Here is a 26,465-nt window from a genome sequence, read left to right as displayed (position 1 = left end):
CTGGTTAAGCTGGAAAAATATTTAAAGTGGTTAAATAATACATTTTCTTGAAGATGTTTTTAATCATTTAGGCACCTCAAACATTCATTAAGCTATTTTCATGAAAAATATTAAACTATTTAAATGTGTCAGACAATTCCCCGTCCACCCTGTCATCATGGGGTAACCCCACCCCTTTAAGAAATTAACGTTTGATATCAGTCACTTCACAACATTCATATTGTTTAATAATGAGACTGAAGACACTTGCTAAATGTTCAGCAATTAATAATATTAATTTCACTTAAAATTTATCATACTGAGCTTAAAGGAAAGCTTAAGCTTTTTTTGGGATTTTTTGGATTTTTTTTTTCTTTGTGTGTTCCTTCATAGTCTGGATAAGTTTAGAGTTAACAGCAGAAAAAAACAGGCAGACAATGGGACAGACTTCTTAATATCAGTCTTTATTGGTCATCTGTGATACAGCAGTAGGCTATGATCCAGAATCAAGAGTAGAGCACAATAATCTACATTCAATTCCTCAACATTTCAATTCAGCCATTCAGTGTAGCATCTAATCGCTAAAGAAAAAAGATAAGCGCACAAACAATTCGCTTACTCACACACTGCTAGCTTTAGCAAGCTGCTGGTGGTTTAAGGCATTTTAATCAACTAAACAAGTATTTGTTTGCTTGATTTCTGATGTCTTTTGCTCTTTTGTGTAACTTTTAAAGGACCTGTCGTAACTGTTGGGCGATGGTTGTATATTATCTGTCTATAGAATTGGGAGTTTTGAGTGGCACTACCTGCACATGCAGCATTATTGTGTTATTGTTGCCTGTGCGAGTGGGCTAGCTAGCAGGGTTAGCTTGTGCTTCTTTTAGGTGAAGCTTGTGGTGAAAGTTTTCTCAAATCATCCCTTTAGCCTTTATTTAGTAGAGTATCGCACTTTGAAAAACCTAATTACAATGACAGAAAAGTGAGGAAATGACTGGACAAACTTCCAGATTTGCTTTGACATTTCCTCCTCACAACTCCTTACAAAGCCTTTGCAATGCTAATGAGAGCTAGCCTAGTTTTCTAACCTACTCTAACACATCTATTTCAGAAAAACAAAAAAACTCTACACCACCTAGTGGTACAATCCGTTTTATTACAGCAAAAAGTGCAGCAAGTCAGGCTTATTACATGGCCACGACAAAAATAGCTACAAAATAAGAAGGCGCGTAATTTTTTAGCACACCTGTTTTTATGTCAAGCTCTGCCTCCCGGCTACTAGGACTTTCCCATTACTTTGGTACTGGCTAATATGTACTACTAGCTAGCACAAAATGTGGAGCTTGACTGAAAATAGGTGGTAAAAAATGACACAGGCAAGACGGTAGTCGTGGTGTCAAAACCTGGCAGTGTTTAAGTGGAATAATTAGCGAAAGCCGCTATAGCACTGATTGAGTCATTAGAAGTCCAACCAGGATTTAAAGCGTAACTTTTTAGACCCATATCAAGCATTTCTGGACTTTTGGGGCTTTCAGTAGCTTTAGATAGCCCTAATAGCATGTCTTTATTTATTTAAGCTGGGTCTGAAATGGTGCCTTTAAATGATTAACTGTTTCTGTTCATGGTAGGAGGTGAAGTGGTTAAGTTGGTTGAGGTGGTTGTGGTGGTTGAGGTGGTTGAGGCGGTTGGGTGTGTACGATGTCTGACTGTTTTGAGGTTTTCCTTGTGTGACAATAAGGCTAAGTGACGTTGGTTCAGGTCTGAAAGTCGTTTAGAGTAGTGTTGCACGATATTGATTTAAAAAAAGATATTTCAAAATTTTGTTGTTCTGCCATAAATATAGTCATGTTCTAAAAAATAAAATTGACTAATGACTTACATACATTTATATATGTATTTTCCTATCACCATGATTGAGCCAATATGTCAACTTTGTTTAAAAACAGTGGTTTTAATTGACTATATTTTAATATATTTATTATAATAAGTTATATTTATGTAGAATATATGAGCCAGTTTTATTCCAATTCAAATGTTCATTATTCTTTAAAATGGCAATATTTTCAATTACAATATTTAGTTTATCACAATAATTTCTGGGACAATATATTGTGTACTTAAAAAAAGTTAAATTAAAAATGAAGAAATTAGACAGTTGCAATTTTTTTTTTTTTTGTATGAAACATGTTGTAGCATGTGTACAGTTTAATTATATGTTTAGCGTTATCTTACATTGCACATCCTGCGATGGGACCGATGCGCATGTGTACATTGCCGTGGCGATACTGAAACAATATACTGTGCGTCCCTAATTTAGACTCAGTGGACTGTAGATAGAGAGAGATGATAGGTAGATTTGTGCATAATCTATATAATTTCCATTTTACATCATGTTATCTACTCATGACATCCACAGCATTTAGATCATATCTGCCCATGCATTTGTGCTAATATTGCTCCCTTGGGTTTGTTCTCACCTCAACAAAATTGCAATCTGAAATTATAGTAATAGAGCATACGCTCAAATCGAAACCCTATATCAAAGGTCTCTCACTCGCTCGCTCAGATTGAAATAATAACACTCTTTAAACACTCCTCTTTACAGCTGGTCAGTATGCATAAGGAATGAAATGGTGTTGGGACAGAAGTGTATAGGGTTTAAGACAAAAGTGCCCTGAGTTGATTATCATCAACACAAGCACCAAGCAACACGTGAAAAAGGCATCAGCAGCAGTATTTGTGCCACAGTTGTACTATTTTCTGGTTTAAATCTTGATTTTCTTTCATTCATTGTGGATTGCGGATGGTCAAAAGTTAAAGCCTTTCTCGCCAACATGCTTAAGTGGGGCTTACATGGGTGGAGCATGGTTGGCATGGCTTGGTGGGTTCCAGATGGGTTCCAAGTGGGCATGGGCTGTGGGGGGTTTGTACTGTTTTGTAATTGGGACCCAGTTGGGCTTCCTATAGACATAACCCAGATTGAGCCCAGGTTTAACCCTTTGTGAACCCATCCATATGTGGGCCAATATGGAACCCATGGACAATTTTTTGGTGGCCATACAGGCATGGCACCAACAACAGACAACAGAAAGCCATTGATGTACAGTATATTTATACAAAATTAATGATGGGTGTACAGTACTAGAAAGAATACATGGTAACACGTTATATGAAATCTGTGTTTATGATGCTTTATTTGGTATTCATAATACCTTATAAATACCTAATAAATCTAGTATAAGCTTGTATAATAACTATACAACTATGTATAGCGACATGCATAACACATTTAAGTACATATCATATGTACCTTCATGATGAATTATCATAATCATAATATCTTCAAAGCTCTCATGAACAGATGATATTATTAAGGCATTGTATACCTCTCTTTATACATCTCTTAAGACACATGTCTGTACTTCATAATGTGATGTAAGGTATTAATATAAAGTATCATGTATGCCATATGATGCATTATAAACACAAGTTTTATAGTAAGTGTTACCAAATACACCTAATAAGGGGAAAAGTGAGAACCTACTCTTGCCCTATTCAAGTAACTACCACATGGCAATAGTTGGATTGGTGGCTCACACACACGGTTGGTCGCCATGCAAAAAGGGTACAACATACATCATGCATCAATAGCAGCTGCTACGTACACTCAAATCATTCAAAGCATTCACATTTTCAGGGACAAGAGGATTCAAGATTGGCACCACGATTAGTCTTGGAAAGGACTTTTTTTTTCAGTGAAAAGTTATTTAAATATTCCTAAAAGTTCCTGGAGGAGGTTTAAGGGTTCTTCAATATGAAACTATGGAGAAATCCCTTAAAAAGTGCTTTGAAGGACCTTCAAGAAAAGGTTTTTGAGAGAAATGTTTCTTGAAGCACCATAAGCTTTTTTTTGAAGGTTCCTCAAAGAAGCTTTAGGGGTTCCTCCACAGTTTTAGAAGCCTGACCAGAAATGCTAGGTTGCTGGATGTTCTAGAGTGGGGATCTTCCTTGAATTGCCATGCAAAATGTGTACATACCATGCACACTTGTGTGCACCTGGTTCTACAAATGGATGCTAATAATGAGATCTAGTAATAAAAGAAGACTAGCAACTAGCAGCTAGCAACGCGACGTATGAATGTATCACGAATCTACAGAAAAACGTGTAATGGTGATGAATGGGTTTCAGAATGGGGACCTGGGTGCTGTACAGTCAGCAAATAACAGCATTGCCATGGCATAGAGCAGTAAGGCTCGGACAAATACAGTATTGCAGGTCAAGTTCTGTGCTGGTTTTTGCGAGCAAAACCTTGGTTTGTGCAGCGTTCGTGAATACTACCTCTCGTCCACGACTTCCCGGTCTAGCGCTGTCTGCCAAACGTTCGTTTACCGCTGTCGAATACCGTTTAGCGCGTCAACAGATTGCGATATTTCGTCGCAATGTTTTGCACCGTGCATGTTTACGCACACCACACACATACTCACATATACACATGCACAGTACACACATCACACCTTTTTGGAATGTGATCAGAGTAGCCTGTGGCAGTGCACTTAAGGGTTTCGAGGAAACGACATCTACGACGGAAAGCGGACCTGGATCGGCTAACGGTGGGAAAGAGAGAGAGAGTAGCAGAGGAGAGTGTACTGTATGACACCTGAGGCGTGTTCAGTAGTGTGCAGAATATCATAAAGGGACAGAGGCCCTGGTTTAGAGAGTGCTGTAGTTGATGATAAGTGAGAGTTGAACGAGAGAGTTGATACGAGGAGGTTACACTGGGTTCCTCTCTGAGACATGCCCACACTCTTAAAAATAAAGGTTTAGGTAACTTCTATACTGAAATAGAACTAGCATATTCCCAGCTAACACAAGCTAGAAACGTTGCCGTAACGTAAGATTTTGGTTCCCCGAATTTTGATTAGAAAATTCAGCATCACATACTGGGATTTGGTTTGTGAAAACTGACAAAGAGCAATGACTAAATTGACTAAAATGACTAAAGAGTTCTCATGTTGATAAAATTAATGCGGCAGTAAAACATTCGCAGGAAGGTTTTCTAATGATTTCATCACAGAGAAAAGGTGTTTTCCCCATGGTTCTTTAAATCTTCTGTTTTGAAGGTTATGGATACATTCCTATAATTGTAGCACAGCTTGAGAAGAATGACTACACACTGATGGTAAGCAAATAAACTAAAGGACACATCCATTATGCTTACAATGGAAGCCAATGGAAAATAATCTGCGGTTTATAAATTTTGCGGTTTGCAGTGTAAAGTAATTTTTACTTCTCTATTGTAATACAGGATTGTGGAAAAGTTATGGGAACACTTACAGAATTTCCATTCAGAAAACCTTCCTCAAGAACCAAAGGGTAAATAAGGATGATCTGTTCTCAAAATGTTTCAGGAACCAAAAACAAACGTTTCCTGACCCTTGTTAGCTGGGTTATTCACCTGCATTATACACATTGAAAGGTTGGTTAAGGAACCTACAGTGGTTCCTGTATAGTAAACCCAAGATCTCCCTTTTAGTATGCTTTATTTTTAAGAGTGCAGAAGGGAAGGGATATGGGGGATTAAGGAGAAAACAAGGAGAAGTAGTGTATAGAGGTTTAGTTCTTCTGGCTGGTGCTGTTGACGTCTCCAGACTCTTGCTTGTCAGCCTTCTTGGACGGATTGCTTTCGGACTTGGCGTTCTGCTCCTGCTTGTCCTCTTCATCTTTTCCCTCCTTCTTGGCGGTTTTGCCGGAGCTGGTGTAGATACGGCTCTGGTAGCTGTAGCTCTGGCTGCTGGAGACAGAGCTCGGAATAGGGTAAGGCATGCCCGTGCTAATGCGGGTCTCCTCTCCTTCCAGAAGTTTCCTGGGAAATGGGAGTGAAAAGGGGTGGATGAGAACAAAAAGAAGGGTGGGAATTAGATATGTTAGCTTAGGAGACGGCTTGGGAAAGCCCAAACCTGTATCTGTTTATGTTGTGAGTTAGGAAGGGAGCATTTGTTTGCCTACTCATGGCAAGGTGATGTGAATTATCAGAATTTGAATGGAGTTACTCTAGCTGAAATTACATCCAAATGTAAGCATATTCCACAGGTTAGTTTAGTATTCTTTAAATTTCATGGGACATGGCAAAAGTCATGGGACCTGGCATAAGTCGTTGGACTTATCATTGTAAAACAGAACCAGTTAAGGCAACAATGAAATCAAAGAACAAGCCATGACCTACTTTAAATAAATTTGCCTTTAAATCAAAAAGTATGCCTAGACAAAATGCTCATTAACAAAGGATGCCTTGGTTTTACAGCCTACAACATCGAGCCAAGGGAGTGTATCATAAATTATAAACCACAAGTTTACCTACGGTAGCCTAGGAAGCGACTACACACTGATGGTGAGTGTTATAACCTAGGGGCACTCACTGTATGCAAATAAATTGACAAAGAAGCTGTCAATGGCAACAGACTAAACTCAATTATAATACTGTAAGTTGAACCAACTTAAAGATCCCATTTGAATGTATATGAGGCCCCAAAAGATTTCTTTGTATACCTGTAGGCAGCAATTTCAATGTCCAGAGCCATCTTGACATTCAGCAAGTCCTGGTATTCCCTCAGGTGACGAGCCATCTCGCTCTTAGTGGTCCTTAGCTCATTCTCCAACTCTCCAATCGCCTCCTAGACAAAGACCAATTCAAATATTCAAATACTTCTCTTCAGAATTGCTTCGCAAATCAAATGGGATTTTCCATTTGACTGGCTTTTCAAATTAAAGTGTCTCCGAAGATCAGAGGTGCAGCATTTTTACATTTGTCCTCCAAAAATGAAAATGTCTGTAGAAACAGTGATTCAGAACATTGTCAATCAGTTTATGAGTAAGAGCTTAAACAGATATAAAAGCTAAAGATTAATGGATACTAGTTAAGTTTAATGCTTCAGAATGTTGTAAATGATAATAAAATAAGACATTCATTTTATATATTATATATATTATAGTGAATTATCAATTTCTATAAAAATCTGTTTTTTTTCTATTTTAAAAAACTATGGAACTGAATGTTGAAATCTAAAAATTTATAAAACTGATTTTTTTTTCATTTCACCACCTTACAAGTTCAAATTCATACTTAAAAATTACAACATAAAATTGCTCACATTTATTTAAATCTAAGTACATTTAAATCCAATAAATAAAATGCCGATTCAGTTTTAAGCAGCAAATGTATTTTCTCACAGCTCCCCCACAGGTTTGAGAGGTTTCAGCACCCTGGACAGAGGCGAATGAGATTAGCTTTGCGCTAATGGGGAGCATCACTTCACTGTAGCAAATGCAGTTGTTTAAAATCAATTTTTATATACAGCCCTGACAGGAGGAACAAACTCTGAAAGGGTTTGTGAGCTACAAAGGGTTTTTTGAGGGATGTCATAAAAGAATCATATTTGGTTCAATAAGGAACTTTTTTTGGATATATATATATATTTATATATATATTATTTTTTTTTCACACACATATCTCCTACTATATGGAATTAAAAGTGGTTTAGGATCAAGGGAGAAGCCGAAAAGACTTATTTACCCACTAAATATCACAACATTTCACATATATGATCATTTTCTGAGCATTTAAAGGGCATTCTCTATAATTTTGGAGCAATAGACAAAGCTAGAAACAGGAGCTGGACCCAAAGGAAGCAGAGCTGGAGGACAATGCAGAAATATTATTTGACTAATCGACTGAAATCAACACAAAAATAAAATAATCAACAGTTGCAGCAACTTATTGGTGAAGTGTCTAACTAGTGATGTGTAAGCACTTCGTCCTCACCTTGTCTCTCAGCTTGTGAAGCACCATGGAGAGCAACTGCAGCACCTAGCTCCTAAAACTGCGGCCATTAACTGCAATAACTGCTAAATTATTGCGGCGTATGCCATTGCTGGCAATGCTGATATTAATCTGATAAAAAAAAAATCTACAGGCTTGTTGTGTTAAGGGCATGACCACACCCATGTGTCTGTAGTCCACACTTAGTCCACAACCTATCTGAAATGCTAATTTCCTTGTGATGAGTCCCATGAACATGTCTTTTTACCATTTTATAAGTATAAAGGTTCTTCACTCAAACATCTCTATTAAAAAAAATCGAATTACTCTACAGATAATGTTTTATATTTGAAAACACATTAGGCATCATAGATGTGGGCATTTAGTAAGGAGGATAACTTCCATAATAATATTTGTTTTGGTTATTAATAAACATTTATTAGACAAATAATATGTAGAGGTCCTAACAAAAAAACATGACATCATCAAAAAGACTATGGAGTTTTATGGCATTTATTTATTTATCTATTTATGTATTTATTTATTTAATACCAGCTTTGTGTTAAATGGAATGCCACGCCCCTGTGTACAAGTCAGATCACTGGTCAGTCCACTGCTCAGATATATTTAGATTCAAATATTTTAAACATTTTAGGAGGGGCTAATACACAACCTAAAAACAAGACCTGCCCCAATAATCTTGTATTTTACTGTAAACACAAAACAACATTTGCCATTTTATAAGAAATTTGAGCAGGGATGTGCACAGAATGTGCATCATAACTTTTTGTAAATAAATGTTTTTACATAGCTTGTGAACCCTGTGAATTACACACTAAAAAACACACAATTACGATTTAAGTACTTTCTTGTACTCAAAGGTACATTTTTCATAATTGTACCCTCAAAACTATAATATTGGTCTTTACAGGGTCAGATAAGTTGCCTCTGAAGTTCAAAGTCTTTCCTAACAACAGGAAGTACAGATTTACACCATATAACCAGCCAAAAGGTACATTCAGTATTCTGTATGACTGTACTAATAAACAATATATGTTTTAATATATATATGTGATATATTTTAATTGTCATTTGAAAGCCAAACAATTTTGGATCGTTAAGTTCTCAACACCTATTCAGTTAAGGATAATGTTTATAATTTCACTGAAAGGGACTCTATTGTACCTCAATATAAGGTACAGATCCAGCAACAAGCTTTGTACTCACAAATCTGTACTTATTTTTCTAAATGCAGTGCATTTTCATTTAATTTAAAAAAGTTTGACAAAATCAAAAATATAAAAATAATTTAAAAAAGCTATATTAAAGTAAAAATTCGCATTGTAATTGTCCAATTGCATTTAAATGCATTTCCCATGGGCATTTACTGAAGAGGACAACTTCCAAAATAATATTTGTTTTGGTTATTCATCAAATTGTGTTTAAAAATATATGAATTATTTATTTACTTATGTATTTATTTAGTGCCAGCTTTGCGTTAAATAGACTGCCACGCCCCTGTACAAGTCAGATCACTGGTCGGTCCACTGCTGAGATGTATTTAGATTTAAATATTTTAAACATTTGAGGAGGGGCTAAAACAAAACCTGAAAACAAGACCTGCCACGATAATTTTAGATTTTTTGCTGTATAATAAATATAATTAATATGTATGCATTTGAAACACAAAACGTATACATAATCACATATAACATACTTATTTTTTGTATTTTTTTTTTTTAATGGTGCATGAACCCTGTAAATTATGGGTGTCTTTGAAGTTTTCTTTAAAGTTCTCTGCAGTGTGGAGATTATCATATTAACAGGTGAGTTAAATCAGTTAAATCAGACAGCAGACACATCTGAAAAAACTGAACTGTAGTCGCGCACCCTCAGACCCCTCATACACCTGTCTGAAGTTGATAGACAGAACAGCGACCACTAACCTGGTATCCGGCCACCTCCATGTTGTGCCTGTCCTCCATCTCGCGGAGCTGCCTCTCCAGGCTCTCGTTGGTGCCCCTCAGGCTCTCGATCTCGATGGTCTTGGACTGCAGCTGCCTCCTGAACTCGTTGACCTCCTCGCGGCTGGCGCGGATGGCCTCGTTGCTGCGGTTGGCCTGCTCGCTCAGGTCGGCGAACTTGGACTTGTACCACTCCTCGGCGGACTGCAGGTTCTTGGAGGCCAGCGACTCGTACTGGCCGCGGATCTCCTTGAGCGCAGAGGTAAGGTCGGGCTTGGCCACCTCCATCTCCACGGACACCTGCGAGGCCTGGATGGCGTTCATCAGCTCGGCCACCTCCTCGTCGTGAGCGCGTCGCAGGAAGGCGATCTCGTCCAGCAGCGACTCGACCTTCTTCTCCAGGTCGAGGCGCGCCAGCGACGCGTCGTCCACGTCCTTGCGGAAAGCCTTGAGCGTGCGCTCGGACTCGTCGCGGGCGCGCACCTCGTCCTCGTAGCGCTCGCGCAGCTTCTGGAGCTCCTCCTCCACGTTGTCGCGCTCGAACATCATCTGGTTCTTCTCGCCGTGCGCCTCCTCCAGCTGGGAGCGCAGCTCGCGGATCTCCTGCTGGTAGAGCTCGGCCAGGCGCGACGGCTCGGACTGCCGCTGGCGCAGCGTCACCAGCTCCGTCTCCAGCACCTTGTTGTGCTGCTCCAGGTTGCGCACCTTCTCGATGAACATGGCGAACCGGTCGTTGAGGCCCTGCATCTGCTCCTTCTCGTTGGTGCGGATGATCTTAAACTCGTTGTTCAGCACCGAGCTTTGCGCAAAGTCCAGCGTGTCCAGGCCGAGGGACATGGGCCCCGAGGACAGGGCGCTGCGCCCGGCGCGCTTGTAGGAGCCCAGCGAGGAGGCGCCGGTGCGGGTCACCGAGAGGGAGCGGTAGCCGCCGGTCCTGGAGGAGCTCATCCTGGACGGAGAGGATGAGTAGCGGGGGGAATCTCCGAAGATCTTCCTGTAGGAAGAAGAGGCTGAGTACGCGTCGGATCCGTAGCTCATCTTGGCGTTTGAAGAAAAAGAAGAAAGTAGAAGGGAGTGTGAAGAAGGGACGGACTGTGGAGCACTGCTTGGGATGCGTCCCTCCTTTTTATACCTCCACCCTCCCAGCAGCCAGGACCGTCCCAATCAATAATTCAATCATTCCAGTCCGGGACGTTGCAGGGTTGAAAAACTCAGCGGTTGAGAATCCTTAGAGAGCCAAACGAGATTATTCAACACAATCTATACGTTCTTGAATACTTTGCAAAATATTTGAAAAACCATCCAGATTTCCATCACATTTTTAGGCGAATCCATAATATAAAAAAAGTTTTTCTCTCCCCAAACGGAGAAGGTGGGGCTCAAGATGGAACTGTCCGTTTTGGCGCAGTGCTGATGTCAGCATGAAAAAAAAAGAAAATAAATAAATAAATTAAAGCATCGCATCACCGGCTAAACTCGTGTAGGCTATATAGGAAATCCCGCTGCTGAATGGATGGAGGGAGTGTTCTACAAGCAAACCTATTTGTTATTACACTGCTGCGTCCAACATTTTATGATATGATATTTAATATCAAAGGATAACGCCAATAATACGTCCGTTATATGTGGGATGTGGATATTATCTGTTCTTTACTCTTCTAAACAAGATGCTCCTGGATAAAACCCCATGTCGGTTATAAGCATCTTTCGTTAACACGATGGTATCATCATGCAGCTTTCTAACAGCTAATTTTAGCCACATCACGTTCAAAAACTGTGAAGTCAGCGTCTGGACTGGAGAACTGAGCTCTCTGCAGTATTCTGCTGCCCTCTTTTGGAGAGTAGCAGCAGCAGCGTCCATGTGCAGAAAATTGTGGGTAATATGTACAGCTCTGGAAAAAATAAGAGACCACTTAAAAATGATGAGTTTCTTTGATTTTACCAAATTAAAAACCTCTGGAATATAATCAAGAGGAAGGTGGATGATCACAAGTCATCAAACCAAGCTGAGCCGCTTGAATTTTTTGCACCAGGAGTGACATAAAATTATCCAAAAGCAGTGTGTAAGACTGGTGGAAGAGAACATGCCAAGATGCATGATAACTGTGGTTTAAAAATCAGGGTTATTCCACCAAATATTGATTTCTCTTAAACTCTTAAAACTTCATGAATATGAACTTGTTTTCTTTGCATTATAATTTAATTACTGTTATTTTACCAATATGGTTACCTATAAATAGCAAAATCAGAGAAACTGAAAATAGTAAAGTCGTCCCGTCCCGTTAAACCTAAACTTTGAAGGTACAAACCTATTTGTCTTTATATTAAGTTTTATAATTAAATGTAGCATAATTTGTAGGCTCTATGTTCTGTTATTATTTTTAACAAGGATCTCGCTTAATAAGCTCATTTTAGGTGAAATGAATCTTGCTGCACCAATCTTTACATAGATAGAATGTCATTAATTAGTCTGATTACCCTGTGCTTTTTAAACGATTATAAACACAAATTTGCACAAAAAAAAATCTGTTACCTAGAACCATTTGGATATATATATAATTTTATGCAAAAACAAGCAGAGTTTTATTTTAGGATTTATTTGCAACCACAATTTTAAATTCCAGCCACACCAAACAAACAAAGCTGACAACTTAACAGTTAAGAGCTGCTTATTGTGTATGTGATTGATTAACCTTTTGTTTATATAAATAATAATACCAGAATACAGGCTTGTGTACACAATGGTGTCATGTTGGCAGAGCTAATGGTTTACATGCTAGACTAATTGCCTTGATAATCTGATAATGTAGATAGATCTCCAGTTCAGAGATGCCAGACATCAGGGAAGCAGGCACCCCCGGGGTCAAAGCTGCAGACTGTCTCAAGACCACACTGAAAAAAGTGTAACAACCATGTCATTGATTTAAAGTGCATTTTTCAGTTGGTCTAATGAAAAATTAGGAACTCTCAGACCTGTTTTTCTTAGTTTGCTGGAAAGCAAATCCATAACTTAAATTTACAATATAAATATATAAATAATTTAACTCAAATAATATTTTTTTACTTCATTTCGGCCGATTAATTGGGCCAAATATTGCATCGGCAGATATCTGCGCACACAAGGCCGATTTTTTAATGAATAAGAGCTACACCTAGTGTCCATTCCTCCATCCTACTGACACCCAGCAGAGCAGCTCAGTTCCCCTGAACCTGCAGAGCTTCAGACACTCGACTGGATCCAAACTGGACTGGTTTAGTGAATCTATCCGACTGGCTTTAGTAATGAGCAGTGGAGCTTCTGTGTTTTACTGTTTTACTGTCCAGTAGCTTCTGTGTTAGCTAACTATATGCACAAACATCAAGGCTTCCGCTCAAGCACCAGACCTCACTGTAACACTAAAGACGGCTTCAAATCCCATATCAACAATAACGGGTTTAAGAATAGTGTGGTTTGTTTATTTTTTATCAGAATACATTACACAAAAGTAAAATAATTATAAGCACTCCCCCAGAAATATAAGAAATGGTGTTTCTATGAGTAACACAAATAAAGTATTTAGGAAATGCTGATGCTGGTGTACACAAATATTTTGCAGAAAGTTTGGATTCATGGTCTTTCGTGCAGCCCAATATTTTAGTGGGTCTTCTCCTTGATCCAGATGTGGCTCTTTCAAATATCTACAAGACCACATATCTAAAAAAGCCAATGAATGATAAAAATACATTATTCTGAAGCAGTTTCAACAGTAATTTAATATGTAATACCTGTGCATCTCAACAGTGGCACTGGCAGATGCACTGCAAGTATGTTGCTGGGACTGAACATCCTTGATAATCATGTCCACCAAGGCCTCATCCAATCTGTGTTTTCTGGACACTATGTAGGAGTATATACAGAGTAGTAGTAGTTGTAGTAATATTATTATTTCTGACACTTTTTTCTTACTTTATTTGAGCCGCGGACCGAAACAGTGATGACGTCCAAAGCTTCAAACATTATCGGTCACGTGACCGGAGTGTTTTGATACAAGCTCCGAAGCATTACTTCACTCATTGCTCCGAAGCCTTGGTATTGTTTGCCCATCCCTATTGCTAACTCTAACCGGCAAGCTGACGCTAACAGGCTAGGTAAGGCTAACGAAAAAAAGCTAACGCTAACGGGCTAGAATACTGGCTAGCTAATGCTAACCGGCAAGTTAACGCTAATGAGCTAGATTACCGGCAAGCTAACGCTGAAGTTGGTTTGATATTTGATAAAGCTGATTTTCCAGTGTGATTTTGAAGGACTTTTTCATGTTAGGCCAGAACAAATAAACATCAGCTGAAGAGTACTATTCTTCTACTTTAAGGAAAACCTGGAATTAGCCTGACTCGTGCTATTTTATACTGTAAAATGAATTGGCAACATGGCACACGATCCATTTTGGACAAAAAAAGAATATAAAGCCAGCGATTCCAGTGTGATTTTAAAGGACTTTTTCATCTTGGGCCAGACCAAATACACATGACATGAAGAGTTCTAAATTCTTCTACTTTATGGAAAACCTGGAATTAGCCTGACTCGTGCTATTTTATACTGTAAAATGAATTGGCAACATGGCACACGATCCATTTTGGACAAAAAAAGAATATAAAGCCAGCGATTCCAGTGTGATTTTAAAGGACTTTTTCATCTTAATAAATACCATATTTACATGGAATTTATTAATATGGTCATTTACTACTTGTTTATTTTGTGCTAAAAATGGTCATTTGTGATACTGTGGTTTTAAAGCTTTAAGGAACAACTTGGTGTGTGTTCTTACTTTTTTACTTTATTAGCAAGGAAAAACATATGTAAGAGTAAAACATATGTAAAAGTAAGACATTTTCAGTTCTGCTGTGACCCGGATTCAAACTGAGGCTGCTGCGGCCATAACGCAGAGTACTAACCGCTATACGATCACGGCGATGTAACAAGAGCTCTGTCTTGTAATTCAGGTTTATCAGGACCAACCTGGGATGCCCTATCTTGGCCACCCTTTATTCCCCAACCCCCCCCCCCCGCACTTTCTCTTGATGGCCCTCAGCTCCTCCCCACAATTTCTCTTTATACCACCCTTACCTCCCCCGGGGCGCTTTTTCTTGGCGGCCTTCAGCTCCTCCCACCCCCCTTAGCTCACCCTAGTGCTTTATCTTGGCGGTCTTCAGCTCCTCCCTGCATTTTCTCTTTATACCCCGCTTGGCTCCCCCTGGCGCTTTATCTTGTTGGCCTTATAGCCCCTTCATATTGGCCACCCCATGTTCTAACCTTCAGCTCCTTATAGTGCTTTCTCTTGGTGGCCCTCAGCTCCTCCTCGCGCTTTATCTCGGCAGCCTTTAGCTCTTCCTGGCGCTTTAGCTTGGCGGCCATCAGCTCTTCCTTGCGCTGTTTTACAGCAGACATCCGCTCCTTGCAGCGGCGTATCTTGGCGGCCCTCTGCTCCTCCTCACGCTTTATCTTGGCAGCCCTACATTCTTCCTCGCGCTTTATTTTGGCAGCCCTATGCTCCTCCTCGAGCTTTTTCTTGGCGGCCCACAGCTCCTCCTTGCGCCGCTTTACGGAGGACATCCGCTCTTCCTTGCGTTCTATTTTGGTGGCCCTCAGATCCTCCTCGCACTTGATCTTGCCGGCCCTCAGTTCCTCACGCTTTATTTTTTCTGCCTTATTCTTCGAGCTGTCTGCCTGGACCACCTCACGCACCACCCTTTGTTTAGTTCTCCTGTTCTCCTGTTCCAGCTCCTGTTGTTTCTCCAAGGTCCTCAGCCTCTCCTCGCACTTTGTCTCGATCTCTCTCCAGTGCTCCTTGCACTTAGCTTCCTCTGCGCTTCTAATCTCCTCCGCCTTTAGAGCGACGATCTCCCGCTCTTTCTGTGTGCTCTCCTTGGATAATTGCTTTAGCAGCGCGAATTGTTCCTGCATGGCCCTCTGCATCTCCACAGTCTTCTCTAGGGAGGGCCCTTTCTCCTTTTGTATTTCTGCCAGGGAGGCTTTGTGCAACTTCATGAATTTGCCTTCGTCCATGTTTTTAGATCTGTAGGCATACTCTCTTTCCTTTTCCATCATGTTGGTCATGCAGTTTTCCATCTCTTTAGTGAGGAAGCATGTTTCCTTCTGGCACCATTGTTCCAGAGCTATCAGCTCCTCCTGTAGCATGAGGTCTGTCCTCTGCAAGCTGCTTTCAGTGCTGAAATTAGTTTCCAATTGCTGATGCCAGGTCTTTTTCTCGATACTCAAGCATATTTTATGAAACATTTCATCAGCGCGATTCAAAGCCACCTGAGCCTCTATCTGGAAGGTCTTCCACTCCTCGTCGGCCTGAGGGACAGTGACCTCCCCTTTCTGGAGCTTTGTCATGATGGCCCTCTGCTCGTCCTGCAACTTCATCATGATTTTCATCCGCTGCATGCTTAAGCGTCTCTGATGGTATCTCACCTCGTCCCTAGAACATTTCTTTTCGAAATTGAGCCGCATGCTGTTGATGGCCTTGACCCTGGACCGCTCTCTCTCAAAATCTGAAAGTAGTTTTTTCTGCTCTGTGTGACAGTCTAACATTAACCGGTCTTTGGCATTCATTATCTTACCATAGGCAGCCTTAGAGTCCCTGAACTTCTTCAAAACCCTCTTCCTGTCCTCCCATACCATCTTTTCATACTTTACTTTTGCTATCATATCGGTCTTCTGGGCTTCCGCAACTTTAATGTCGCTTGCCAGTTGCTTCTTGGCCACCTGGGCTTCAGCTACCTTTATCTGTTTGCTTACATCCTTTACCAATGCTTTAAGCTGCTCTGCAGTCAAACTGCGTTGACACAACGGTGCCATCTCTGTGCAATACCACTGTTTTTATCACCTACTAGTATTCTCAGTATGGGTCTGTTATGAACCTGGGCTCCACCCTATTTATAACCTAGTGACTGATGACGTCACTGCAGGATAGCCTTCGCTCCGCTGCTGCTACAGTACGGAGAACGTGAGCGCCGGTCCGATGACGGCATCGCTCGAGAGTTCTATTTTTTAGGTGTTCGCTTAATGACGTCATCAGCGCACCGGGTCAGTGAGCGGGGAGCGCCTATTCATTTATTTACAGTCAGATCAGAGACGCCACAGCTGGTTTTTGAAGAGACTGCCCACTTTTTCATCTCTCTCCCTTTTGAATCAGAAAATAACAGCAGACCGCTAGAGGGAGCTCGCGAGTGAGCCCAAAATGAATAGGAGTGAATGGAGCTAACCAGCTAAAAACTCAATTTAAAATTAGTAATTACCTTATTACCCTGTATATACTTCTAACTTTAGAAAGTTTAATTATTTAAAACGTATTTTTAAAAAAAATCATGCATGTATGTTTAAATTCATCTACAGCAAGCATTTTTTTCACAGCAGAGACGCTAGCATTAGATGCTCCTGTATATTGGACAACAGCCTTGCAAAAACACTTGACATTTGCCAATTTGACATTTGCACTGAGGCCCTTCTCAGTGATGTCCAACCTGGCTTTGTACAGAAATGCAATCAATTAAAAACACAGAGTTTCTAGCATTTACTTTAACTATTGTTTATTTCAGTATAAACCCAAAATATGCCATGTTTCACCTGGTCATCTTTAATTTAATGTCATAATATACATTTATTCATCGTTATTTATCATATTTATCTTTATTTAAGTCATTTTATTCATTTACTTTACTAACCTACTTGCATTGCACAACAATGCACTTTGCATTGTAGCATTTAATTAACACAAGTTAATAGTTTTTTGTGTTGGGTTTTATTTGTAGTCTTATGTTAGGTTTTCTTTTGTTTACTTGTTTTAATTTTCATCTAAACTTTAATTTTAACTCAATTTCAACTGAACTTTAATTTTGGTGTTTTGTTCACTTGTCTGTATATGTGCAGCACTTCATATGTATTTTAGCTGCATTTTATTGTATTAAATGTGCTATATAAATAAAGTGTATTTTTATTATTATTATTATTATTATTATTATTATTATTATTATTATTATTATTATTATTATTATTATTATTATTATAGAAATAGCAATTGACTACTTGCCCAGGATATTCATTTAACATTAGAACATAGAATGATGTATTTAATCAAAAAAGCTAAAAAAAAATTTACATGTATGTTTAACATCAATAATTAGTATTTTATTTGTTGATGATTAATGTTTTCTTTTAGTTTAGTTTTTTTACTTACTTGTTTCTTGTTTAATATTGCTGTTTTTTTTTTTGTTGACTTGTCTGTGTATGTACAGGACTTTAATAAGCTGCATATTAATGTATGAAATATACTTCAGAAATATGGGTGTTTGTTTGTTTGCTTGTACCCTGCAGGATGCACTTAAAACACATAGAAGCTGAACCCAAAAAAAACAAACCATTTAATTCACGTATGTGTCATTAAGTAATTATTCATAAAAACATTTTTACTCGTTATTGTCACATCCTCCATGACATTCGTGGGAAGGATTTCTAATAGAGAAGAGAAAACCCACCTTAGAATCTCTTCGGAGTTTCTTTAACCAGCAGAGGGCGCTCCCGAGTTGCAGAATAAAAATAATCAGATTTTGCTTCATGCTTACTCCAATACTATGGAGGACCAAAACTGCTAAAATTAAAAATAAATAAATAAAAACTAGAAAATCACTCAATAAAAGTAATATGGTGGATAAAAACGGTAAAAAAATGTAATTAATGTAAAAATAAATACATATACTTAAAAAGAAATGTCTTAATACATTGTTATTTATGGATTTCTTTATTAACATTATTTATTTTTTCTTTTGATTTATTTGTTTATTTGTTTACATGACTATTTATTTCTGCATTCATTTATTTCCCGATTTATTTATTTCTGCATTCATTTATTTCCTGATTTATTTATTTCTGCATTCATTCATTTCATTTCTGCATTTATTTATTTATTTCCCGATCCACCCTCTGGAGATCTCCCAACATCCCAATTTGTATTAACATTTTAATATAACATTATAGTTATTATGGCTTTTAGAAAAATGTGTGTTGGGGGGTGGGTTGCACTATAGGACCCTGTGGTGCGGCCTAAGCTTTTGTCCTTAATGTTATTTTATCCTCTTACATTACATTTACTCTTATACTTTAAGTGGTTTTAAAACCAGTACTTTTACACTTTTATTTAAGTAAAAAGCTTGAGTTGATACTTCAACTTCTACAAAATATTTTAAACCATAGTATTTATACTTACACCTGAGTAGTGAATAAGAATACTTTTGACACCTTTGTCAATTGGGTAGTCTCCTTTCTATTAGAGATTAGACTTGTTTGACCACGTGGTCCTGTGCATGTCATTGGTGCATGTAGGTTAGATTTTTTTGACTTCTGCACCTTCACCACGTGAAGATGACATACAGCGCTATAATCTCGCGAGTGCAAGGCGGCTGCAGGCTTTACAGGCTGTTCTTGCAGTTTTTTTGAGATTTTTTGTATTTTATATCCTTAACCTTTTTTTTCTATAAATTATTTGTAAAACTTGCTTTGTTGTTTTAAAGACTGCAAACAGGAACGCTTGTTTTATTGCTGTTATTATTATTGTTGTGGCTATAAAAGGGGACAATGCAGACCTTAATTAATATATATTTATATTATTAAATACTACTATTAAATATTAAGCAGACCAGGTAACGTTAGGATTGAAAAATGAATATTGAATAGTTTTGATATAATTTCCTATCATATAAATAATACACAGCACTCACATACATGCAATTTAATGCTGCAATATTAAAGTGATTTCTTTTTTTCTCTTTTTTTTTAATAAGAAGCACACTGCTGAAGACAGAAGACTTTTAATTTGAAATACGTGCCCTACTCCTCCTCCAGTTCATGAGAGAGTGCTGACATCCGAGACGGAAAATATCAGGTAAGATAACTAGCTATCTTACTCTGGGTTAGCTAAGCTAAATTACCTAGTTAGTTAAGATTTAGAAAAGTGTGTATACTAAGCTAGTGGTTTAATGTGTCTCCTGAGTGTTTAAACCCTGCTTGTTAAGGTATGTGAGCTAGCCGGCTGGCTAACCGGTAGTTGCTTACGTTACTGAAGCGGCCAGTGAGCTGAATTCATCGCTAAGCTAGTTAGCTAAACAGCTAACTAACATTACCGAAACGGTGAGTTAGCTATAGTTTTATAATTTAACGTTAAGTTAACGACTCTCCGGCTCTAGCTAGACTGCTTGTAAACTGTAGGTTAAAGCAGCCTGACCCTACACTCTGTTCAGATACGACTTTAATCCTTATAGACGCTGCATCCATTTCAATGGACATGGTGTGTTTCATAATTACCTCACACAGATTAAGACCTATTGTCCATCAGAATGTTAATTTAATAGCCCGCCACTGCATTGGAAAAATAACTGCACATATATATATATATATATATATATATATATATATATATATATATATATATATATATACATATATATATATATGTATATATATATAATGTCGATTATTTTTCAGATTCGTTGATTGACAAATGATTATTCCTGTTCTTAGCTTTCTCTATCATCACTTAAAAAACGATTAGAAGACATTGCTAAACATTTCTAATATTTAGTCAGACAATAATGTAATCTATTGAACAGATGATCTGTTGTGTTTAAATGGGCTGCAACGTTTATTGGACATAATCGATTATAAGTGTTTTGGCGATCAAACACAGCAGACTAATTATTTTCTCTCTAAATATTTTACTGGACATTTAAATCCCACATTCAGCTGTTTCTATAGTTTTGAAAGGATGGAGAAAGCTAAGAACAAAAGCCATGTACCTACAGGAATCAGAGATGGAGGGCATTGCAGGAATAATAATTAACCGATTTATTATTTTGGAAAATAGTAAAAACAGATTGATTACCAAAATAAGTGTCTTTTTCTGGACAACCTTACAAAATTACAATAATGTTACAATATCCATTGTCTTTGCTTTTAGAACACATCATATATTTTAAATACAATACATACATTGATCTCATCTAAATAAGTATGTTCAGACCAGTGATTACAAATGACAACTAAATGACCTGTAAATGTTATTTCTGCACGTTTGTGTTTTGAGTGCAGATTATTATTATTATTATTTTTTATTATTATTATTTATTTATTTATATGGTATGGAAATGGTATCTTCCTCACAAAAGTTTATATGTCATCAACTGATTGGATAAAAAGGTAGGCTTATTTATTATTTTTAATATTAGGTGCTTTATTATGCAAAAAAGCCTTTCCAAGCCAGTTTTGAACTCAAATCTGCCAAATTTGGCTTAAAACCACCCAAATCTGGCAACACTGAACAGCAGCACTGAACCATTTCACAGTGTTATAGCAATTGAACGAAAATAGACAGCATTGTTGTGACAGCATTGTGTCATTGCTAAATAGCTCCTTTCTTGTCTCACTAATCAGAAATGGAGACTCGCTTCACTAGGGGTAAGTCCTCCATCCTGGAGCGCTCCCTCACCAGACCCAAGACTGAGGTGAGTGTGAGCGCCTTCGCCCTGCTCTTCTCAGAAATGGTGCAGTACTGCCAGAGTCGGGTGTACTCCGTGTCGGAGCTGCAGGGCCGCCTGGCCGACATGGGCCAGAGTGTCGGTGCCAGTCTGCTGGATGTTTTGGTGATGAGGGAGAAGAATGGGAAGCGAGAGACCAAAGTGCTGAACATACTGCTCTTCATCAAGGTAAGGGGTTCCAACTCCTTTAAATCTAGCATTACAGCAATAGGGCCGGTGTCGAGGGCATGATTCTTCACTTATGATCTTTAAGGGCTATTGCCGAGCACAGTTTAGTGATTTCTCTACTAAAACACTCATGCTTATCATATACAATAGACAGTGAGTGTACATACCTGAAGTGGTGGCACCCTCTGCTGTGGTGGCTTGAGGGTTAGCGGCTTTTCTTAAGAGCACAACAGTGCTAGTTTGGCAAACCTGGGAGCCACCAGTTTCCCCACAGAATAGATAAATTACAGTGCCTTGAAACAGTATTTATACCCCTTAAACATTTGCACATTTTGTCATGTTGCGATATGACCAACACAAAGTAGCACATAAATGTGATATAAAAATAATGTGACTGGGTAATTTTAACACATGCATATTATTTAATCTAAACCATTCCATTTTGGCTTTGGCTGTATGTTTAAGGTCATTGTCCTGCTGAATGGTCAATTTCCCCCCAAGTCCCAACTATTTTGCAGCCTGTAACGTCAGCACTGCTTTCGTTATGGCCATGGAAAGAATCAAACAACATGTAAAAAGAGACCAAAATTAACAAATGCCAGATGATAAGTTAACTACAGTATACTCAGATTGTGTTTTTACCCACTGTATGTTCAAAGCAGTGACTATAAATGTGCAGTGCAATGTGTCTAAAGTGAAGCCACCACAGGTGCTATACCTCTGCTTGACTGACCTCTCTTTGACTAATCTTGGCATCCAAAATAAAAATATGCTGTCAGCTCAGTGAAGGCAGTCTGAGACACATGCTTGGTCTGGGAAAAGAGAGTGGTTCCACCAAATGCGTAGGTGAGTCTGGCTCTGTCTCAGGTTTCTGTTACACAAACTCTGGTTGTAAATCTGACAGAGATAACAAGATGGGGGACGTTTTTGGCTTCAATTTTACAGAACAGAAGGGGTGGCCACAGCAACCATTGGTTACTATCAAAACTGAGAGCCTTTGCCGAAAATGAATGGTAGACTAAGACTACTGTATGACTCCTTTAGTTTTTCTTCATTCTAATCTGTCTATATTTCTTTTTTTCCCCCTGTTTGTTTTTCTCCTGGTTAGGTAAACGTATGGAAAGCCCTGTTTGGCAAGGAGGCTGATAAACTGGAGCAGGCCAACGATGATGACAAGACATACTACATCATAGAGAAAGAGCCACTAATTAACGCCTACATATCTGTTCCTAAAGAGAACAGCACTCTGAACTGTGCAGCCTTTACTGGCGGCATCGTAGAGGCTATTTTGACTCACAGCGGATTCCCTGCCAAAGTAACCGTGCACTGGCATAAAGGAACCACACTTATGATCAAGTTTGATGAGGCGGTTATTGCTCGAGATAAAGCTCTGGATGGAAGATAAAAGATAATAGTTTAGCATTTTTTCCCCTCACTGCTGTTGAAATTCCATTATGACCATTGCAGACATGACTGGGGATATTGAACGGGGACCAGTTCCTTGGTCAGTTCCTGATCAGCTTTGTGAATTTTTAAATTTGAATTAGCAGAAGTGCAACAAAAGATTTGTTGCTGTGTTAAATCATTAGTGAAGTGACCACATACAAAAATACAAAAAATACAAAGATACAAAAATCCTTTCAAACCTTGAATGGAAGTTATATTGGTCTATTTATTTTGAAAGATAAGAAACAACTACCACATTTCATTACACTATAGGTCAGAACAGAGCTCATTTACATCTATCACTGTTATATTCACAGTTACAAATACCTGAGAATCTTGAAAATGGTCATGTAAACATTAAATTATCTGTTCAAATTGTATTGTGCATATATCAATAGTGTATCGACTGTGTAAACTACATACTGTAGTTTTATTGTATCCAGCCAGGGTGGAGAGGCATGCATACTGTGTATTTCATGCTTGCCTCTGGCCCTTGCCCTCGTGTTACTGGGCTCTTCTTACTAAGAAAAGCTAGAAGATTAATATGGAGGACAGCAAATGATGGCACTCATGTCTTATGTCCATATATTTTACGATAAGTCTAAAACATAATATATAATTATGATAACGGGCTAATTCCACACTATTGCAGTGCAACTTTTTATTTATATTTTTTGTCACATATGCTTTCAGTAAATTACTGTCAGTCTTTTTTGTAAATGTGCTTCATCTGTGTTTTGTAGAGGTCCTTTTCATGACAGATTTACTTGTACTATTATAAACACTATTTAGTGTGAATGCTTCACAGGATTTTGTTATAATAATGGAAACAGTGCTGCAATATCATTGAAACTCTTGTCTTGTAAAGTTTCCATGTAATAAAATATTTAAACAACAACAGAAAGCTTATTTTATTGTTTATTATTGTTAACCTTACAATGAATAACTAGAATAATAAATATCAGTTACAGATAAATATCTTGATCCCACAGGAGACCGATGGCTTGCATGAGGTCCAGGCAGAAATAGCTTTTTCTGCCCAGTTTTTCCTTTTTTACTTTTGATTCTATGTTTCATGTGTATTCCCGGTCATGGGGAATTCTATAAAGTGCCAAATATTTGTATTTATTATTTTTTTACTTACTTGTCAAAGGTATATTCTTCTATTTTGATGATGAGATAATACAATTGAATTTATATAATGTATTTTATTTCACTTTATTCAGGTGCCTAAGGACAGAAATGTTTTAAAATGATCTAAAAAAGCTGCTTTCGTATGTGTCAGGTGAAGTGCCAGCTGCTTTAAGGAGTCTTGGCTGCTTTTGGATGTGCCAGGTAATATGACAGCTGCTTTAGGATGTGCCTGAAATGATAGCTGTTTTAGTATGTGACAGGTAAAGTGCCAGCTGCTGCTGCTTTAGTATGTGCCAGGTAAAGTGCCAGCTGCTGCTGCTTTAGTATGTGCCAGGTAAAGTACCAGCTGCTTTAGTATGTGCCAAGTAAAGTGCCAGCTGCTTTAGTATGTGCCAAGTAAAGTGCCAGCTGCTTTAGTATGTGCCAGGTAAAGTGCCAGCTGCTTTAGTATGTGCCAGGTAAAATGCCAGCTGCTTTAGTATGTGCCAAGTAAAGTGCCAGCTGCTTTAGTATGTGCCATGTAAAGTGCCAGCTGCTGCTGCTTTAGTATGTGCCAGGTAAAGTGCCAGCTGCTTTAGTATGTGCCATGTAAAGTGCCAGCTGCTTTAGTATGTGCCAGGTAAAGTGCCAGCTGCTTTAGTATGTGCCATGTAAAGTGCCAGCTGCTTTAGTATGTGCCATGTAAAGTGCTAGCTGCTTTTGCTTTAGTATGTGCCAGGTAAAGTTCCAGCTGCTTTAGTATGTGCCAGGTAAGGTGTCAGCTGCTTTAGTATGTGCTAGGTAAAGTGCCAGCTGCTTTTGCTTTAGTATGTGCCAGGTAAAGTGCCAGCTGCTTTATTATGTGCCATGTAAAGTGCTAGCTGCTTTTGCTTTAGTATTTACCAGGTAAAATGCCAGCTGCTTTAGCATGTGCCAGGTAAAGTTCCAGCTGCTTTAGTATTTGCCAGGTAAAGTGCCAGCTGCTTTAGTATGTGCTAGGTAAAGTGCCAGCTGCTTTAGTATGTGCCAGGTAAAATGCCAGCTGCTTTAGTATGTGCCAAGTAAAGTGCCAGCTGCTTTAGTATGTGCCATGTAAAGTGCTAGCTGCTTTTGCTTTAGTATGTACCAGGTAAAGTGCCAGCTGCTTTAGCATGTGCCAGGTAAAGTTCCAGCTGCTTTAGTATTTGCCAGGTAAAGTGCCAGCTGCTTTAGTATGTGCTAGGTAAAGTGCCAGCTGCTTTTGCTTTAGTATGTGCCAGGTAAAGTGCCAGCTGCTTTAGTATGTGCCAGGTAAAGTGCCAGCTGCTTTAGTATGTGCCATGTAAAGTGCCAGCTGCTTTAGTATGTGCCGTGTAAAGTGCTAACTGCTTATGCTTTAGTATGTGCCAGGTAAAGTGCCAGCTGCTTTAGTATGTGCCAGGTAAAGTGCCAGCTGCTTTAGTATGTGCCAGGTAAAGTGCCAGCTGCTTTAGTATGTGCTAGGTAAAGTTCCAGCTGCTTTTGCTTTAGTATGTGCCAGGTAAAGTGCCAGCTGCTTTAGTATGTGCCAGGTAAAGTGCCAGCTGCTTTAGTATGTGCCATGTAAAGTGCCAGCTGCTTTAGTATGTGCCGTGTAAAGTGCTAACTGCTTATGCTTTAGTATGTGCCAGGTAAAGTGCCAGCTGCTTTAGTATGTGCCATGTAAAGTGCCAGCTGCTTTAGTATGTGCCAGGTAAACTGCCAGCTGCTTTAGTATGTGCCATGTAAAGTGCCAGCTGCTTTAGTATGTGCCGTGTAAAGTGCTAGCTGCTTTTGCTTTAGTATGTGCCAGGTAAAGTGCCAGCTGCTTTAGTATGTGCCAGGTAAAGTGCCAGCTGCTTTAGTATGTGCCAGGTAAAGTGTCAGCTGCTTTAGTATGTGCCGTGTAAAGTGCTAGCTGCTTTTGCTTTAGTATGTACCAGGTAAAGTGCCAGCTGCTTTAGCATGTGCCAGGTAAAGTTCCAGCTGCTTTAGTATTTGCCAGGTAAAGTGCCAGCTGCTTTAGTATGTGCCAGGTAAAGTGCCAGCTGCTTTAGTATGTGCCAGGTAAAGTACCAGCTGCTTTAGTATGTGCCATGTAAAGTGCCAGCTGCTTTAGTATGTGCCGTGTAAAGTGCTAACTGCTTATGCTTTAGTATGTGCCAGGTAAAGTGCCAGCTGCTTTAGTATGTGCCATGTAAAGTGCCAGCTGCTTTAGTATGTGCCAGGTAAAGTGCCAGCTGCTTTAGTATGTGCCAGGTAAAGTGCCAGCTGCTTTAGTATGTGCCATGTAAAGTGCCAGCTGCTTTAGTATGTGCCATGTAAAGTGCTAGCTAGCTGCTTTTGCTTTAGTACGTGCCAGGTAAAGTGCCAGCTGCTTTAGTATGTGCCAGGTAAAGTGCTAACTGCTTTTGCT

The 26,465-nt window shown here is 38.9% G+C and overlaps 2 protein-coding genes across 3 annotated transcripts; one reads left to right on the top strand and one right to left on the bottom strand.

Annotated features, from left to right (window-relative positions):
* Window positions 1-424: 424 nt before the first annotated feature.
* On the bottom strand, window positions 425-11,140 carry LOC103040041 (alpha-internexin). The gene is made up of 3 exons (XM_007253123.4): window positions 9,740-11,140; window positions 6,524-6,648; window positions 425-5,840 (listed from the first exon to the last, which is right to left on the bottom strand). The coding sequence occupies exons 1-3, from the start codon at window positions 10,793-10,795 to the stop codon at window positions 5,591-5,593; spliced, it is 1,431 nt and encodes a 476-aa protein (XP_007253185.2). The 5' UTR covers window positions 10,796-11,140; the 3' UTR covers window positions 425-5,590.
* Window positions 11,141-19,580: 8,440 nt separating this feature from the next.
* On the top strand, window positions 19,581-23,828 carry trappc5 (trafficking protein particle complex subunit 5). 2 transcript variants are annotated; one of them, XM_007253121.4, is made up of 3 exons: window positions 19,581-19,677; window positions 21,222-21,493; window positions 22,602-23,827. In XM_007253121.4, exons 2-3 carry the CDS (start codon window positions 21,224-21,226, stop codon window positions 22,896-22,898), a joined length of 567 nt encoding a protein of 188 aa, XP_007253183.1. In that variant the 5' UTR covers window positions 19,581-19,677; window positions 21,222-21,223; the 3' UTR covers window positions 22,899-23,827. The 2 variants fall into 2 exon arrangements, with proteins under 2 accessions (XP_007253183.1, XP_007253184.1); XM_007253122.4 differs by lacking the exon at window positions 19,581-19,677 and adding an exon at window positions 19,770-19,922 and having other exon boundaries at window positions 22,602-23,828.
* The last annotated feature ends 2,637 nt before the right edge of the window (window positions 23,829-26,465 follow it).

This window comes from Astyanax mexicanus, chromosome 21, assembly GCF_023375975.1.
Source record: "Astyanax mexicanus isolate ESR-SI-001 chromosome 21, AstMex3_surface, whole genome shotgun sequence".
NCBI classification, from domain to species: domain Eukaryota; kingdom Metazoa; phylum Chordata; class Actinopteri; order Characiformes; family Acestrorhamphidae; genus Astyanax; species Astyanax mexicanus.
Note: the sequence above shows the minus strand (reverse complement) of the source record. Positions and strands in the feature narration are given on the sequence as shown.